This window comes from Microcaecilia unicolor, chromosome 9 (genome assembly GCF_901765095.1).
Source record: "Microcaecilia unicolor chromosome 9, aMicUni1.1, whole genome shotgun sequence".
Classification (NCBI taxonomy): Eukaryota; Metazoa; Chordata; class Amphibia; order Gymnophiona; family Siphonopidae; genus Microcaecilia; species Microcaecilia unicolor.
Window position 1 is genome coordinate 91,576,014 of NC_044039.1, and position 19,169 is coordinate 91,595,182.

Below are 19,169 nucleotides of genomic sequence, written 5' to 3' on the forward strand. Positions count from 1 at the left end.
CCATTTTCGCAAAAATTTTTAAAAGGCCTTTTTTACAGGTGTGCTGAAAAATGATTCTGCGCGCGCCCAAAACCTGCACTTATAGTACCGCAGGCCATTTTTCAGTGAACCTTAGTAAAAGTACCCCAAAGTTCACATCTAGCAACTACAGCTCTGTGGGGTCCCCTGATTTCCAGCCGCCATTTATCTTCAGGGTTCACCTCCAACTGCAGCAGCTGCTCCTTAGAACCCCTCCAAAACTTCTAGACATAATCAGCAACCATTTCTTTTCAGAGCTCCCCCCCCCCCCCCCCCCCCCCCCCACTTCTTGCTCACCACTATAATCTGTTCTCCAGGGCTTCCTGAACCTGTCCTGGAAACTCTACAAACAGTAGGGGTATTCAGGATATCCACAGTGAATATGCATGAGAAACCTGCATGCACTGTAAACCCAACACACCTCTCTCATGCTTATTCATTTTAGAGAGCATGGAGACCCCACTGGTTGTAGGGTCCCCAATACAGATTTAGAAAGCCCTGCGCTGTCTTGTACCCCAGCACCTCCTACTGCCACTGCTTCTGCTCCAGGCACCAGTATTCAATTTCCCCTCTCTCCCAACCTCCTGACAATGCCATCCCTTAGTCTTCCTTAGCTGCTGCTGTAAGAATCACCTCCTATCCAGTTCCTGTCTACCTCTTGCTGACTTTCAGCATTAAAAAAAGAAGACTCTGATATCTGGCTCTAGGTTCAGGTTCAATTTATTCGATATACTGCAAATTTTCAAAAGAAATCTAAGCAGTTTACAATATTTAAAATAATTGGGGGGAAAAAAGTAAAAAAATGGAGAATATAGTATGTTGGCCTCTTACACAACAACTATAGGAAAAACAAAGAAATTAACACAGTAATTTGCAAGGAAAACTGAAAAGAACTCTACAAGCATTTTCCTTATTTTACTGACTATGCCTCTACTTATGTCCCTAGTATCCATCGGTCCTTAGTTTCGCTTAAGGTATGATTAGTTTTGTAATACTGTATTGTAACATGCTGGTTGCATGTTAGCAAAAGAAAAACAGAAAGTACATTAACGTTAATTCTAGAGAATGGAATGATAATATCAAACAACTCTTAAATGTTATCTGGTGACTGAGACAGTCACAACCAGAAGGCAAATACTCTACTAAAAAGGGGGCACCAAAAAAATGGAAAAAGTAGAGTAACAAAAACTCCTCACAGCTGATGTTCAAACAAAATTTATTCAGAGTTCTTCTAAAACATGGACGACAACCCACAGAAATATAGAAAACGATGGCAGATAAACATATGGCCCAGTCTGCTCATCCATACCATCCACTATATCTTCCTTTCCCTTAGTGTCTGTCCCATGCTTTCTTGAATGCGAATACAGTCTTGGTCTCCAGCACCTGCCCTAGGAAGCTATTCATAGCATCCACCACACTTCCCATAAAGTATTTCCTTAAATTACTTCTGAATCAATCCCCTTTCATCTTCATCCCATGTCCTCTCATTCCCTTCACTTTGAATGAGACTCATCTCCCATTCATTTATGCACAGAGATATTTAAATGTCTCTATCGTATCTCCATAGGCGGTTGGTGACTCAATTGTTTTAGGCTAGAGGCAGGGTGGAATGGAGTTTAATGGGGCAAATTAGAATCCTAAGGGTGGAGAAGTAACACCTACCTCAACAATAAAGGGGCAGGACAGGAGTATAATGCTTACAGAGGAAGTACAGAAGGCTCCTGATTGCCATCTTATTATCTGGGGGCACAGATAAGGAATGTGGAAGAGTGGAGGGGATTGGGATAGTGTAAACTGTGGGTTAGCATAAAACAAAATGATGTAAAATACATCCCTTTAAATGGTGTGCAACAGCTCAAGTACTTAGGGAACATTATCAATGAGGAGGCAAAATCCTTATATAGAAGTAACCTTGCCAGTCTGCGAGAAAGTAACGAAGAGGCTGTTGGAGTTACTCACTTCCTCTCCATTTGTTATAACAAAGATTTTGCCCCAAGGCAAGAGTATTGATTATATAAAGTATGGGCGAGTAACAGGTTAGAAAACTTGGGTCAAATGCTAACTGTGGAAAATAGATTGGTAGATTTTGAGGAATTACAAAGGAAATATGGAATTCCTGCAGATGAGAGATATTATTTACAGCTATATTATTAAATCAGAGGTAAAGATGTATGGAGAAGCTTAACAGACTCACTGACCTCATTAGAGGAAATAAATAAGTGAACGCAGGGTACTAAAATGCTCCTGCCTGCAAGATATATTATACTATCCTTCTCTAAGGTACTTAAGCCATCATTTATGCTTAACTGGGAGGAAAAGTTTGATTTACAATGAGAGATATCGGAATGGTTCAATATATTTAAAGCTACAGTTTCATTTGTTATAGAGTGCTCTACAAAATTTATCTAACCCCTATTTGCTTGTATAAAAAAACCATGGAAAAATGAAGGCAGATAGACTGTATGGCCTACACAGTCTGCCCATCCACAGCAACCACTATTTCCTGTATTCCTTAAGAGATCCCACATGCCTGTCCCATGTTTTCTTAAATTCACAGTCCTCATTTTCACTACCTCCACCAGGAGGTGATTCCACGTGTCCACCATCCTTAATGTGAAAAAATATCTCCTTAGATTACTCCTGAGCTTACAACCTCTTAATTTCATCCTATGCCCTTTCATTCCAGAATTTTCCTTCATTTGAAAGAGGTTCACCTCCTGTACATTAAAGCCACAGAATTATTTAAACATCTATCGTATCCCACCTTTCTTCCACAGACATATTGAGAGTCTCAAGTCTATCCCCATACACGTTATGAAAGAGAACACTGACCAATTTTGTAGCGGTCCTGTGAACAGACTCCATCCTGTTTATATATTTTCATAAGCCGTAAAGCCCGTTAAAATGGGCGACATATTTGTTGAAAAATGTAATGAAATATGTGTGTGCGTCTGAGAGTTGAGAGAGAGAGTGAGAGTGTGTATATGTATGTGTGTGTCCTCAAAGCACTGCAGCCTACAGCTGGCACAAAAAAAAAACCCAAGGGGGGCTCTTTTAAAGTTGTGCTCTGTCAAACACAGGGGCTGGAGGTCCATGGGACCACCAGGCCCTGACTACCCCTGCCCCAAGCAACGGGGGCTGGAGGTCCGGCGGACCTCTGGTCCCCCCAACGATCCCCCCCCCAGGTTCAGGGAAAGCTGGAGATCCGGTGGGTCTCCAGCCCCTCCAACCCCCCAGTAAATGGTTCCTGGTGGTCCAGTGGGCACACACCAAGCCCCCCCAGCGACAGGGGGGCTGGAGGTCCGCTGGGCCGCCGGTCCCCCCTCCCCAACCCAACCCCCAGCATTGGCAAGGGTCCATGTGATGGTGTCACTCCATCCGCCGCCCACCCGCCTGCCCCCCCACCTTGGTTGGAGGAGGGACGCAGCCTGCCTGCCTCCTCTTCCTTCAACACCGCAAATGGCGGCATCCAGCCCCGCCCAGCGAATCCCAGAATGCACTGGGAAGGTTGGGCGCCGCCATTTGCGGCGTCGAAGGAAGAGGAGGGAGGCAGGCTGCGTCCCTCCTGCAACCAAGGTAGGGGGGCGGGCGGCGTGGAGTGACACCATCACACAGGGACCCTTGCCAATGCTGGGGGTTGGGTTGGGGAGGGGGGGGGACCGGCGGTCCAGCAGACCTCCAGCCCCCCTGTCGCTGAGGGGGGGGGGCTTGGATGGCGTCCATTGGACCACCAGGGACCATTTACTGGGGGGTTGGGGGGGCTGGAGACCCACCGGATCTCCAGCCCTCCATGAACCTCGGGGTCCCCTGTCGCTGGGGGGGGGGGGGGGTTGCATCGTTGGGGGGAATGCCAGCATGCAAATGCAGTTGAGGATGTCCAAATTTGGACGTTTCTGTGATGGGGCAGTAGAGGACGTCCACATTTTGGACGCTTCTGCAATGGCCAGTTAAGGACGTCCAAAAGTGGATGTTTCTATGAGAAAGATGTCTTTCTCATAGAAACATCCACTTTTGGACGTCCTTAACTGCCCACTGCAGAAACGTACGAAATTTGTGCAGGCAGCACCATTTTCTTCCTCTGATTCTTCCTGGCTTTCTGCAATGGGTGCCGTGGGTGGCTTCAATGCAAGGGCGGCTTCGAGTGCTGTATCTCATGTTTCTGCCAGAGTTCCTCCCTATTGGTTGAGTTCAAGTGCTCCTGCTACTGGCCTCCCTCCCTCGAGCCTCCCTTTTGACTGCGACGCCGTTGTTCATGATTCTTCCTTCAATCGTTCCTCCCTCCCCCTCTGATGTCCATGCCCCCTCCTGCCCTCCTCCCTCCCTCCCCCTCCAATTCCCACGCCCCGTCCTTCCCTCCACTTCTGAGTTCCATGTGTGTGAGAGACAGAATGTTTGCATTACGTTCGGGCTGTTTTCTGTACTCTCCGCCCCTCGCCCCGCCTCTGACTCCTCCTCCTTTCTGGTTTTGGAGCTGGTGGAAGCAGGGCTTGGACTTTTGCTCTCTCAACGTTCGGGCTCTACTGCACATTTGCGGGTGAGTCGATCCAAGCTCATTTATATAGATTGATAGGTGATGTACAGTATTCTAAATGGGACCTCACCACAGACTTATACAAGGGCACCATCACCTCTTTTTTTTCCGCTGGCTAGTCTTCTCCCTTTGCACCGAGCATCCTTCTGGCTTGACCATCTCCTTTTCTACCTGTCTGACTACTTTCAGTTCATCAGACATATTATTAACAATAGTTCTGCAAGTTCATTTTTCAATTCTATCAGTACTGTGGGATGAATACCATCCAGTCCAGACGATTTGCTACTCTTCAATTTGTCAAATTGTGCCATTACATCTTCCAGGTTTATAGAGATTTCATTCAGTTTCTATGACTCATCAGCTTTGAATATCTTTTCTGGCACCGGTATCTCTCCCAAATCTTCCTCTGTAAAGACCGAAGCAAAGAATTCATTTAATCTCTCCATTATGGCTTTGACTCTTCCCTGAGTGCCCTTTTATCCAATCGATTCTTTTGCCAGCTTCTTGCTTTTAATATACCTAAAAAAATTTTTACTATGTGTTTTTTACTCCAACGCAATCTTTTTTTCAAAGTCCCAGGACCTTTCTACACTATTTTCTAGAATGTCACTCTGTTTGGTCCTAGGCAATTGCAGTTATTAAAAATGTCATACAGAATCATACTGAATAGTCATATACAGTTTTGTTAGTGGGAATTTGGGACCCCACTGCATCAGGAAGATCTCACAGATGCTTCCTGTGCATTTGCGCTTTTGGCCACATTACTGGTTAGGAAATGCATCCTACAATCCTGGATGGCAACAGATGCTCCATTTAGTGCTACATGTCTGAGTATGATGCGTGAGATGGCTGAATAGGTAGACAAATCATGCAATCAAACATCGGTCATATGGAGGAAGCGATATCATGCGCTTTGTCAAAGGCTTCTACAACTGTATCCTGGACATACCCTTAAATAACAGCAGATCACGTTTTCTATACGAGGGAAGACTAGGCTGGGGAGGAGAGCTGGGAAGAGTGTTAATAAAGAATTTAAAAAAAATCAAAAAGAAAAAAAAAGAATTGGCGTAGGGACAACTAACTTCCCCCTCCAATGTGGACTCCTCCCTTATTCCCAGATTTATTCCCCTAGTTCCAGAAACATCCTTTCCTTCTTTCCTCCTCATTTGCCATCCCAGATTGTGAAGCCTTACCTCCAGCCCCGTTTTCACCAACTGTGATCACAGATCCTCTCTCTTCTTCTGCAATATCAGATTCACCCCCCTCCTCGTTCAGTGATCTTCCCATCCCCAGTCCTCTCCCTATCTCCTTTCTCTACTCCCCATCTATGAGAGACCTTCCCTGTGTTGACAAAGAGATCCCATTTTCCCACTCCCCCACAATCCTAAATATATTATACAGGCACACAAGCAAGGTTGGCACAGACTTATACATAAAATTAACACTATTTAATAATGAACAAGATACACATTTTGGGTTGCTCTTATTCCAAAAATTCCTAACCAGCCCTATGCCTAAGAAAAAACCAAAGTGACCCTCATGTGAAAAGACTGCCTTACTCTAGAACAAGAAACCATGGCATGAGAGTCCAAAAGTGCAAATCAGAAAATATTTCTTCAGGAAAACAGTTTTGGATGCATGGCTTCCTAGGGGAGTGACAATTCAAGAAAACACGGGAAAGGCATAAAGGATTCCTGTTATCAAGAAATAAAAGGAAACCCAAAGATGAGAAACATTGCAGCACAAATAAGTTGGACAGATTAGATGGACCCTGAGTTTTTTTTACAAATATTTAACCTACCAACTGTGTAATCTCCAATAAACATTACTAAAATAAATGGATGTAAATGTTTTACTTGGTTAAATATCAACCCAGATGTTAGGCTCCATGTGCCAATTACAAAGGTAAGAGGAAAATACTATGGGTTTTGTTCGTGCTTTTTTCAAAGGCCAATGTTTGAGAAACAAAATTCCACTGTTTTCTAAAAATAATTCACACACTCTTGCCTCTTGTTTTCTTTATTCCTCACAGTTCTTACGCTGAAATCTGTATAATAAAATTAATCTTGCTGTAGCCAGTGCATGTACACTAAAAATAAAATTGTGTAACATCACTGTGAATAAATGTTGTTAATGGATAACCAAGGAAATACAAACATAGCTAAGAGGGTCTTCTTCTAAAGATTAGTGCATGTTATCTGTAGCAGGGAGCACAGCAATAGAATGGGACCTGTGGCAGATAACTTGTGCTAGCCTTTAGTAAAAGACGTCCTAGGATTATTATTCATTACGGGGCCACTTTACTAAACCATAAAAAAAAATTATAGTTACCACAGCTTAATGCAGAACTTAAATTGTGGTAGCTGCTCATTTAATGCAGCAACTATTGAGGGCATTCCCAGCATTTGTCATTACAGGTGTCACCAGTGGCGGCCCCACCATTAGGCCAAATGAGGCGGGGGCCTCCAGCAGCACTCTCCCCTTCCCTCCTCAACCCTCTTTCCTTTCCCATGTTTAGCTTGGTTTTTTTTTCTTTTCCAAAAGGAGGCAGTGGCAGTGATTCCTATAGAATGCCCTGCCACCAGCACTGGCCTACCTGTGGTCTGCCTCAAAGTAATTTCCTGTTTCCTCAGAGGCAGGATGTAGTAGAGCGAAGAGGCCCGTGCCAGCAGCACTGAGGCAGGAAAGCCTATGGGAATCACTGCCATCTTTTGGAAAAGAAAAAATACAGTAAACATGAGGAAGAGGGTTGAGGAGGGAAGGGGAGATATGCCAGACCGGGGCGGCATCTCATCCCTGCCTCAAGTGACAAATTGCCTTGAGCCGTCCCTGGGTGTCATGTTAAATTTGCATCTTCCAGGCAGTAATTTGCTTAGAGTGAGCAAGGAAGCACTTAGTGCCTCCTATTTAGGAAGTGGTAAGTGGAACAGTGCTATCTGCAAAAGTGCTAATCAGTGAACAATAACTGCAGTGATCTAAGCACAGAACACCTTTGATAGCCATTCTTTGTCCATGGCACGCCCACAAAAAAGAGCTTAACAAGCAGTTTACCACACGGTAACTGCAAACTACCACAAAGCCGCTTAACACCATTATGCGCTAGCAGTTACCACACAGTAAACTGTGCATTAAGGGCCCCTCTTACAAAGGTGCACTAACATTTGTAGTGTGTGCTAATCGTGTAGATGTGCATAGGAATATTATGGGTGTCTACATGGTTAGCACATGCTAAAAACACTAGTGCACCTTTGTAAAAGACCCCCTAAGTGCTTAATGCGGTTTAGTACAATGGCTCCTAGGGGCTTTCTCATTTTGTATCTCTGGGGAAAAAAATACTAAACACACAATGCTGTAAAATCTATTCTCATCCTGTTTATCTTAATTATATAGGCAATATTTGGTCTAGGCCTGAGCTAGTAAAATAAAACCATAACCCAGTCAATCTCTTTGAGCATTCTGAGGTTCATTCACATGGAAATCACTCATCTAATGGCTGCATATTGTTCTTACAGGTATAAAATGAGAAAAATAAATCTCAATAAAGAGAACACTATAAATATCAATACTGGTTACAAATTAACAACATATAACTTGCCCTTTGGAATCTAAGGATTCACTAGTATTGGGTTTTGTTCAACTACATATCCTATATAATAATTTGCACCTCCAACGTTCCATGTCTGGCTGCCTGGGTTCGTAGCATCGCCTGATGTCAGCCAGCCTCCAGCGGTCCATTCCCCCTCACTGTCCCGCCCTCGCATCAAGACGTAATGACGTCAGAGGGGGAACAGTGAGAGGGAAGGGAACGCTGGTGGCGAGCTGACGTCAGAAGGGGTGTTACGAATGGAACGGAAGCAAGCGCCAGCCAGCCAGAGAACGTTCAGGTGCAAATCGAGGAGAGGAGAGAATCGCAGGACATCAAGGGGAGGGGAGGGGAGAATTGATGGACATGGATGGGATGGGAGGACAGTAGAGGAGAGAATCATGGGACACGGATGGGAGGGCAGGGAAGAGGAGAATCACGGGACATGGAGGGGAGAGCAGGGGAGAGAGAAAAAAGAAGCTTACATGACAGCCTTCCTAGGGCCCGTTTCATTGTTGAGGAAAAGGGCATGGTTCCACTAGTACATTAACATTATAACGTCCAGTAGGCAGCAATTATACCTTGTATGACTATAGTGTTTTAAAAGCTGTACAGCTAACTACGCTCTTTGAGGACTGCAAAAAATCCCGATTAGAAAAGTAACAAATGTGCATTGTATTACTTGTATATCCTAATTAATATGCAACCTATGACAAAGCCCTAAGGTGTAGTATAAAAACAATATTTAAATCACTGGCTCTAAGCAAAATAATGCTTATATAAAGCAAATATAATGTACTCATGTACTATACATCTTAATCCTCAACAGCACATTTGGCCCTCAAACCCTAAAGCAGGCCCATTCAACCAATTTTAAGTTGTATAAATCATTTTGATAACTTTGCCAAAAATGAGGAGAAAAAGTAGTAAAAACAAACACAAATAAAATTAAATTAAAAACAAGGTGTGGATGGAAGTGCCTTACCAGTTTTAGGTGTCAAACTCAAATCTGTGTCAGAAGAAGAAGACTGCCGGCTGTAGGACTTTGAAGGTGAAAAAGAATAGGTTTGATTTTTCAGAGGGGTTGAGGGTCCTGATGAATGAGGTATTGGGGTTAGGCTCTCATTGAAGGGAACCTGCCAGAAGAAGTGAAAGATATTATAGTAATTTGAGCCAAAGGACTTAGTTGACAGTGGTATGAACCAAATACCAGGACATAGGTTAGGAAGGCAGCAGCTATTTCCCAAGATACAAGGGCTGGGGAACAAAACAAAAATAAATAAAAATCTGCTGTCTACCTACCCATCACTCTACATGAGAAATGCCGATTATGTACACATAATAAACTCAAGTAAAAGGCATGAAATGTCAAGACCAAGAGAAAATAAAAGGATATATGCAAAGGAAACAAAACCCAAAGAAAGGAAGCATTACTTAAAACAAATCTATTATACCGCAATACTTCATTAAGGGACTAAAGCAAAACTCATAATCATATCAAGCTATGCCAATACAAAAATAAAAATATATGTTTCCTTATCCTACAGCACCAATTGTGTGCCACAGCCAAAAACAAAGCCTAAGCAGCATGTTCACTATGGTACACCTAAACCAGCAAACTATTTGAATGAGAGCAGAGTTCTTACTTACCTGTTTTCCTGTGACATCTCTTCCACACATCAATACTCTTGCTTCAGGGAATAGTTACAGTTTAAGTCAGTACGGAAACAAAATTTTAAGGGGTTTGGAAATAAACTGCAGCCCTATTACAAATAATGACTTGTGATAGTATTACAATTCTGACTAGCAGCTGGAATGGGTAATACATAGTATATTTACTGTGTCTTTCATGTGCATCCTCAGGGCACACATGAAACAAGGACTAGGAGATGTTAAGTGTAAGAAGCCCCAGAGATAATGCACTTTGTTAAACAAACAGATGGCAGTTACACACATGTATAGGCTTGAATTTTGCAAAAACTACAGAAAGGAAGCCAAGGGTGCATAAATCTGTGGAAGAGAATTTTTAAAGATCACACTCTGCCTCATACATCTACTGTCTTTATTTTATCAGAAGAATGCCAGGAAGAAGACTCCCCAGGAGGAAAGGAGGGAGTAAAAGATGGGTGGTACCTGCCTACACTGCCTGCCTGCCTGCATTTTTCGACAAAGCTGCCTGTGGCCTGGCTCTCCCCAGCTCCTGAGTCTGAGCAGTCTCGTACCAGTGTAGATGAGAGTGGGAACAGACACAGAGAAGTTCTGAGTAAGTCGTGAGCCAGTAGCAGTGTGAATTGGGCTGTTGTGAGTCGAACGACATCCATGGCTTGGCAGATGGACCAGCGGAGACCTGAGAGAATTGGTAGCCAAGGTGGAAGAAAAGAAAACAATACATACAATAGATTTCAAAGTTATATGCTGAAAAATTATTTCAGGGAGATTTCGTTAGTGGAGATAATTATTTTTCTATTAGCATGCAAAAGAAAAGTTGAAACCAGAAGATGAGAACAGTTAAACACTAATCAGACAGCTACATTAACACTGAAATATTTCAGACTCAGGTTGGTGGACTGTGACCTCTAAAGCACAAACAAATGAAGGCGTCTATTCTTGAAGAATATGCACAGCTCTGGAGCCGTATTAAGTATTCACGGAGTAATAAAATATGGGTCCTTCTAATCTCAGTACAAGTTGTCTTACACTTTGTTTCTTTTAAAGTAAGAGCTATGAAACAAAGCAGCTCTGGTATCCAAAGAATGCAGTTCTATTAATTCCAAGCAATTCTATTAATATATCATTGAGGAAAAAACAGCAGACCTGCTAAAAATACAGATCCTGGTAATAATTTTGGTCTCCAGCAGGCAGCTATGATACCCTTTCACATGCCTAAAGCCATCAATATGTTCAAATGCTCTCAAGTTGGCCCCTCTTTCTCTTTAAGAGAAAAGGGAATTAAATGGCAGAGAGAACACAGATGTTGTACAGTTAAAAATATTTTTAACTTTTTAATTATTTTAGGAGCCAATGTTCCTGAAATCAATTTGCTTCCAAGATTTTGGAAAAACATTAGAGAACAATTAATTTTATAGTACTGCAGTAGTTTTTCATATAGGTTTCTAAGGGAGTTTCTGCCACAAAAAGCCATCAGAGCTCTGCACACAAAGCACAGCAGGAATGAAGAGCAAGTAGGAAATATTAAAAGAAGGAAAACTAGCAAGATAAAATCCTACTTTGTGCTACCAATCTCTTTGCCTTTTCTTTAAAAAGTAAAAAAGGGCCCAACTATGCTGAAAGAGCAAATCCAACAACTATATGACTTTTATAATTTGATTCATGTTTCAAAAGGCAAGAATAAAAGCCCCAGTTGAAAAGAGCTCTATATTTCTAAGACCTATAGCACTGTTAACAGACTGAAGATAAAGTTGTACTTAAAAAGCATAACATAACAAAAAATCCTAAACACATTTCAAGCCTGCACAGACTCCTTTCTCAGGCAAACCTAAAGAAAGAACCTCTGTGATCTCTAAGAACGAATGTACCTCATCACCTTTGAATCCTGATTCATAATTATCTGTAGGCTCCAGAAAAAATATGGCTTCTAGAACTCTTTACCACACAAAGTTATTTACTTCCCTGTTTACAAAGCTGCAATAGTGGCACCTGGTGTGTTAATGCCGTCACAGCCCATTCACTTTGAATGGGCTGTGTCGGCACTGCCGCACGGCTTTGTAAACAGGGGGATTAATTTGCAGTAGGCAGCTGATAATTAAACCCACATATTTTAAAATAATTTTAGGGGTATATTTACTAAGCAGCAATTATTACACATTAATGCACACTAAACACCAAAACTAGTAACAAAGATTTTCACATTACCAGTACTACAGTAACAAAACATATCTGACATAACAGGCACAAATTAATGAGCTACCTCACATACAACTGTAGATCAATCTAGATTGCAGAAACATCATGATCTGCATTAAATTACAGTACTTAACTACAGCTCAAAAAGTGTAAATAACTACCAGAGAAAGCACTGGAAGGCTAATTTCTTGTTGAGGTCCTCTACCCATGAATGCTTGAAGGCCCAAGAAGCCCTTACTTAGAACCACCCTCAACACAGATACCTCTTCTTGCAAAGTCCCATTTAAGTTTGTCCCAAGTGTAAATGCTTAAGCCCTACCTTCTGTTTCTAACCCCACCAAAAGCACAACAGAAATAAGGCTCCCCCAATACTACCAACTTGCTCTTCCCTCAAGGCCTCTCTCTTTGGACCATCCCATATTTACCAGTAAAAGCCTCTGGGTGGTACTGGGACAAAAGCAATCCCAGTTACTCCTGCCCCACCAGCACTATCATCCAAAATTTGCTGGACAAGCAGATTCCCCTTTGCCTCCCTCTTGCCCCATTACCACTTTAGAGAGTCCATTAATAAGGATGTGATGGGGAAAGGGAAGGACAGACAGACTCAAGAATGAGGGGCGCACCTTATGCATTTAATCTTGTTCAACATAATCACAGGGGTTGGGGGGGTCTAGGTTAGAGTTTCATACCTCTTTTAACATCACCCAATTGGAAGGGCTTGGACCACAGTTTCCTGCCCAGTTTTGTACATTTCAGCCATGTGAACAGTACAGCAGTATTCACTCAGCTAAAGTATGTATTACCACAGATATTCTGAATACACAGGTTGCTGAATTATGTTAATGCCATGCATTAAAGTGTGTTTTATAGCACTTTAGTGAATAGACCCCTTAATTTATTAAAATACATTCTTAGATTTGATCATTTACTGATGGTTCATTATGACTAATACAATTCTAAAGAACAGGGGAGTTGGCAATGAATGAAGAGAAGAACATTCTATTAAATATGATGCTATATTAAAATGGATCTGATTTATTCATTTTATACTACTTTATGCATCATCTAACAACAATCTTAAAATGGTTAAAAATGTATAAATATAATTCATCTTAGCAAAAATATTGTATTTAGTTGGTAGTAATTTTTAGATCTATGACTTTCATCAAGATCCCCCTCTTCCACCAGCCCCCCCTTTTTTTTTTCAAACTCTATTTCCTAGAATATTTTTGCTCACAAACGTAATCTTCATCCTGATGTGCCAAAAACAAAAAGCATATCTTAAGAGCTGATAACATCCAAAGGGAAAGAATATCTACAAAACAAGTTTCTGGAGTACCCTGCATCTGTAAGAAGACAAAGCAGAAAAAAACACTGATGGATAAAGAAGACTTTTACTACTGGAAATTTATTTTTGGTTTCTGCTCTTATCTAGAACTCTTATCTAAAACATGAAAGCAGTTTGTCAAGAATAAACGTCTATAACCAGTTGAAAAGCAATCACAAAAGAGTGAACTACAAATAATACAATCTCATGCTTATTATTAAATCTGTACTATACTATAAAGCAACTCCATCTTTAATAAACTTGTCACACAGATTCTAAGTAATAGCACTGAATGCTTTTCAGAGAATGTTACATATTTTTTACTCTAATTCTTATTACATATATATATAGATAGATAGATAGATAGATAGATAGATAGATAGATAGATAGATAGATAGATAGATAGATAGATAGATAGAGAACGAGGGGGGGGGGAGAGAGAGAGAGAGTGTGTTGTGGAATATCCACTTTGGATGAATCTCTTCATACAGGCAGTTAATAAATCCCAAATCAATTAAAAAAAAAAAAAAAAAACAAAGTTTGAGAAAATGTGTGTGTATAAATATATATACACACACACATTCTCTCAAACTTTGGTCCCTTTCATTCTCAGCCCTGCCACAGTGCCCAAGTAGCTCTGATTCCATGTTACTCTCTGGCTGCCCTTGTTACAACATTTTAGCTAAAATCCACTGTTGTTCTCCTGATAATAACCCCCGTTTCTTATTAGAGTAGTGCCATTTACAATGATATTCCACCATTATTCAAATTCATTTAATGGAATCACAATAGTCTGTAAGACATTACTGATTATATAAAATCACTGTGATATAAAATAAGACCATGGCACAACTGTATTTTTCCACTAATTTTCCCTCAACTCTTTGACACAGTAAGTCACAAAAATTAGCCTATTCTGGTATAGATTTTCACATTAGACAAGTTTACATTTATTTCTTACTTTCAAATGTCTCAGTCACTTAAGTGGACCCAATTGAAAAGAAAAGAAAAGAATGGCACACAAGTACCATTATTTAAATACATATTAAAAAAAAACACCTTACACATTTTAAAAAAATTGTAGCCCCCTGCACTTCCTGTGCCATTCAATCTATTTACTCTTTTCGTGCAGAACAAAGCAAGCTGTGAAGAACTGAGATGATTTCTTATACAAGCTTCTCTCTTTGATAAATTAGAATGATATGATATAGCAGAAATGTTTTGACAACAGGTGATGACCACAAAGAAAATAATTTCTTTCTTTTTCAGAATGTAGAGAAGCATCATACAACTGAATTACATATGGTTGAAGAAGCTTTCTGTTCAATCACATACCTGGTAATCAGGTGGTTTTAAATTAGTTAGTGCTATGCGTCATCACTTAGTTCACTGTTTCCACTGGCAACAACATATGTGATATTACGCAATATTTTCATCTAATAAACATACAATTATTCCTAATATGTTAAAATGTTGCAATTACCTGACTATTTCTTGCATATAAGCCACATTGAACCTGAGATTGTTTGGGATAATGTGGGATACAATGTCATAAATAAATAAATAAATAAATAAATAAAGAATTTAAAAGACAGAGTAGACGACTGGTATCACCCAATTATAACAAGTAATCCTTATTTGGATTTGGATTTTAGATTTAACTCTGCACCTCAATTGACCTTGTCAGGAGGAAAAATCTGGAACCACAAAGGATATAGGCTGATGCTTTAGACTGTAGAACCTACACTCTCCAGTTATGAAAGAATTCTACTGAAAATATCTGTTGGAAGGAAACTAATATTCAACATCAATTCATACATGTATTATACATACACATAAACTAAATAAAAACACCAAAAAATGACAATCCCCCCCTCCTTAAAAACACCATACAATTAGGTATTTTAAGCTTTAAAGTGATACTTACTCCTTCATTTCTTTGGATGGGGAATTGCACACAGGTTGGGATGTGGTCGTGTTACTTAATTTATCCAGGGTACATGCTGTCCCAATGGCTCGTACCACCAACCCCGATTCTCCTTCTAAATCAAAGCATTGCAAGTAACCAACTACAGCATTCCCCCTCATTTCGAGCACCTTCAAGCCAATCTTCCTCTGAAGTTCACCTATAAAACAGAAAAGCAAACTATTTATAACACTCCGGAAATGTTTGCAAAGATTTATAGTACTATTGCACTGCAGTGTACACTGTCTCACTAATATAAATGTATAGACCATTTTACATGAAAAACAAAGGAACATAGTCTATTCACTAGGAACAGTATGTATTAGCCACTTTACCAAAAACTTTTTATATGTAATTCTGAAGTAAAATTTTAAAAAACACTACTTGATACTTGTTAAGATAGTCTCAGAAAAGCTCTGCACAGCTATGCAGAAGACAGAAAACTAAGCTGTTTACCTGTAATACGAAGGCTGTCTTCATAGACAGCATGATAATTAGCTGCACAAGTGAATGGCATCTACTGACATTGACACAAGGGGGCCCTTTCATTGAAGTGCAGTAAGTTTTGCACTTACCACATCTTACAGTCAAAAGTAAGGTGTGGGTAAGCGTAAGCCTTTACGGTAACTGCTACATCTGCACTGCATTTACAACACTGCCACTCGAGTGATGCCACAACATGTAACATGGTGCTGGCCCAGAAAAACAAACAAAAACAAACAGAGGTCAGGAAGTGCCATTGCTCCTGCCGAGTTCACCCATTCAGCTTTGTGTCCCCACCCACCCTAGATTTCTGTCCCAGTAGTGCTATCTTCTAATAATCCCCCTCCAACAGGGCCACACCTTCCTACCCCATCTAACTCCATCCCCTCCTCCAAAAACAATCCCCTAACCCAGGAGCCTGAACTCCCCCCTCCGGGTCTCTCTGGTGGTCCAATGGAATCCAGGTGGCAGCTGAGTTCCTCCAAAGCTGCCTGGAACTGCACTAGGATACAAATGGCCACCATGACCCTATCAGTCATCTTACAGTACTGCTAGAGACCGGATGTTGAAATGAAGTAGCCTTCCTTAGTTTTATGTGATCAGACATATAATTCCCCAATGGACTCCGATGGATAGTATTTAGAGAGAAAACTGTCTTGGCCAATAAGAACCTATACAGATCATTGTTCCTCAGTTTCTTCTGAATTTAATAAAGGTTTCAAAACCTGTAGGCTATCACAGCATACATATATGGAAGATTTGAGTGCTAGTGAAAGGTGAAGGCATCTGTTCCTCATATGACCCCTCTCCTGAACAGAAACTGTGGACCTTCCTGTTCAGAGGAGTCACAAAGAGATGTATTATCTCATATCCCACCCACTTTCAAAATTTGTTTACCACCCTCTGCTCCAGAGATCATTTGTGAGGGTCCAAGATCCAACAGAGTTTGTTTTGCCAGGATCTACTGCTTTCCTTCAGATAAATAGCTCTGGTATTGGAACCAATGGGAGACTGCTCAGATGAACACTCTGATTGCTCTAGAACTGAAGCAGCTTGCACCCTGTTCCACCCTGCTGTTCAGGTAAAACAAGGCTCCCCACTGTTTGTCTAGACCCAAACAATTCATCTTCAAAAGCATTTAAAGCATTCAGAACTGTCCAAAGTTACAGGAAATTTATATAGAAGCATCTTTCCTGAACTAGGGATCTTAAGTGTAAACCTGAGTGTAAGCCCCTAGGCCAATAAAGGCATCTGTTGTCTGAAAAATGGGACCATAAGTTATGCAAATCAAATGTTTTCCACTTGCTTCACAGTGTGAAAAAAAATCTTCCTGGTTCCAGAACCTCATGTCCTTCACAATGAAATGCATATTCTCAATTTCGGAGAAGTGGTAAGTAGTGATGCAAGAGCTAGGCAGAGCGTTTTAGAAACCCTTCTGTCCAAAAGGTACAAAGTTTTGGATTCATACTCTGGTGATAGCAAGGAATGATTTCTAGATTTCCAGTCTCTTTTTAGAGATGACCCAATAATTATAGACTGGCATGGTAAACTGGATTTTGCTGAATCCAGCAGTCTCCTGGATAGATTTCCTTTCTATCTTTTTAACAACAGGAAGAACAGAAGGAGTTGAGTTTCCACATCCATTTCTACACATCATGAGGAACTAGTGAATGGGCACTGCCACCATCTCACTAGGAACAAGAAGGCAGCACAGGAAGCACAAGAGAGTTTCCTGGACTTACCTTCCAAGTCCAACTGAAGAGTGGCTAGGAGAGATAAAAAAAGATAGATTTCAGGACTCCCCAAACTCAAAAACAAAAGTCTCAAATTTCCGAGGCAATACCAATTCTATAGTTCAGTCCTTAAAGGGATTACTGTGGCACAGTTGTGGCTTTAAGGTAGATAATGAACTGTAGGAGTCGCTTTTGCTCCTTCATGATTTAACGGTTGTCACTGATTCCCTCACAGGCTTTCTGCTTCTAATGTACCTGAAAAAATTGTTATTGTGTGTTTTTGCTTCTGTGGAAATGTTTCTCTTCATATTCTCTTTTAGCCTTCTCTATCAATGCTTTGCATCTAACTTGCCAGTGCTTATGTTGTTTCTTATTTTCTTCATCTGTGTCCTTTTTCCATTCTTTGAAGGTCATTCTTTTAGCTCTAATAGCCTCTTTCACTGCACCTTTTAACCATGTTGGCTGTCGTTTTCTCTTCTTTCCACCTTTGTAAATGCATGGAATGCATCTGGTCTGGGCTTCCAAGATGGTATTTTTAAACATCCATGCCTGATTTAGGGGCTCATTTTCAAAGCACATAGACTTACAAAATTACATATGTTACTAAAGAATTTTGTAAATCTATATGCTTTGAAAATGAGCACCATAATGTCCTAACCTTTGCAGCCGATTTTTTAGCTTCTTTTTAACCATTTTCCTCATTTTATCATAATCGACCTTTTGAACTAAATGTTCCTACAGTAGATTTCCAGATAGTAGCTCAAACTTGACCATGTTATGATCACTGTTTCCCAGCAGACCCAACACCGTTACCTCTCATACTATGCCCTGCATTCCACTAAGGACTAAATCTAAAATGGCTCCACCTCTTTTTGGTTCCTGGAGCAGTGGCTCAAAGAAGCAGTCATTAATTCCATTAATTTCTACTGCAGCTTAGTCATCAATACCCATGTAAAGCTCACATCCTGCCATTTGGAAGTTTGAGAGTGTGGTGATGTCAATCACCAAACTCTCAAACCCTAAGCAGCAGTGGGGGAGAGAGGAATAGCCTAATGGTTATTTCCACAGGTTTAATTCCCACAGTAGCTCCTTGTAACCCTGAGCAAGTCACCTAACTCGCCACTGCTCCAGGTACAAAAACATAGATTGTGATCTTTTCAGCACATGTACATGTTTAGATGACCCTCTGTTTTTCTGAAAGCTTTCTGCATGTAAAATAAGCTTTACACGTGGAAAAGCCTCTATTAATGTACTCCTACAAAGTGCAATTAAATGGAGCTAGCTGAAAATAAACAGAAAGTCTTCTAGTCCTTTCTGGCTCAAGCCAGTAAAGCATTCCTTTCTCGGAGATGTTAGATAACACTACTCATTTATGCAGCTGCATAAACATGTAGAATGTAGCGGTTCAGTTTCTACCTGTAACAACAGTTCTTAACCCAGTACTTGGACATACCCAGCAAGATGGGTTTTCAGACAATCCAGAATGCAAATATAAGAATGAGGCTTGAATACAATGGAGGCAGTACACACATATTTTCATTGCAGATATCCCAAAAATCCAACTGGTTGGGTGTGTCCCAGGCAATGGGTTGACAACTCGTGCCATAAACTGATCTCTCTTTATATTTTGAAAATAAGTCACATAAGGCAAAGCAGAAAA

The 19,169-nt window shown here is 40.8% G+C and overlaps 1 protein-coding gene across 1 annotated transcript in view; it reads right to left on the bottom strand.

Moving 5' to 3' along the window:
• Positions 1 to 19,169, bottom strand: part of C2CD5 (C2 calcium dependent domain containing 5) — a 419,591-nt gene that overhangs the window by 260,081 nt on the left and 140,341 nt on the right. Inside the window, exons 7-8 of the mRNA XM_030214402.1 lie at positions 15,254 to 15,453; positions 9,121 to 9,271 (exon numbers count right to left, since the gene is read on the bottom strand). Coding sequence (XP_030070262.1) covers positions 9,121 to 9,271; positions 15,254 to 15,453 — 351 coding nt within the window. The remainder of the gene's footprint in view (positions 1 to 9,120; positions 9,272 to 15,253; positions 15,454 to 19,169) is intronic.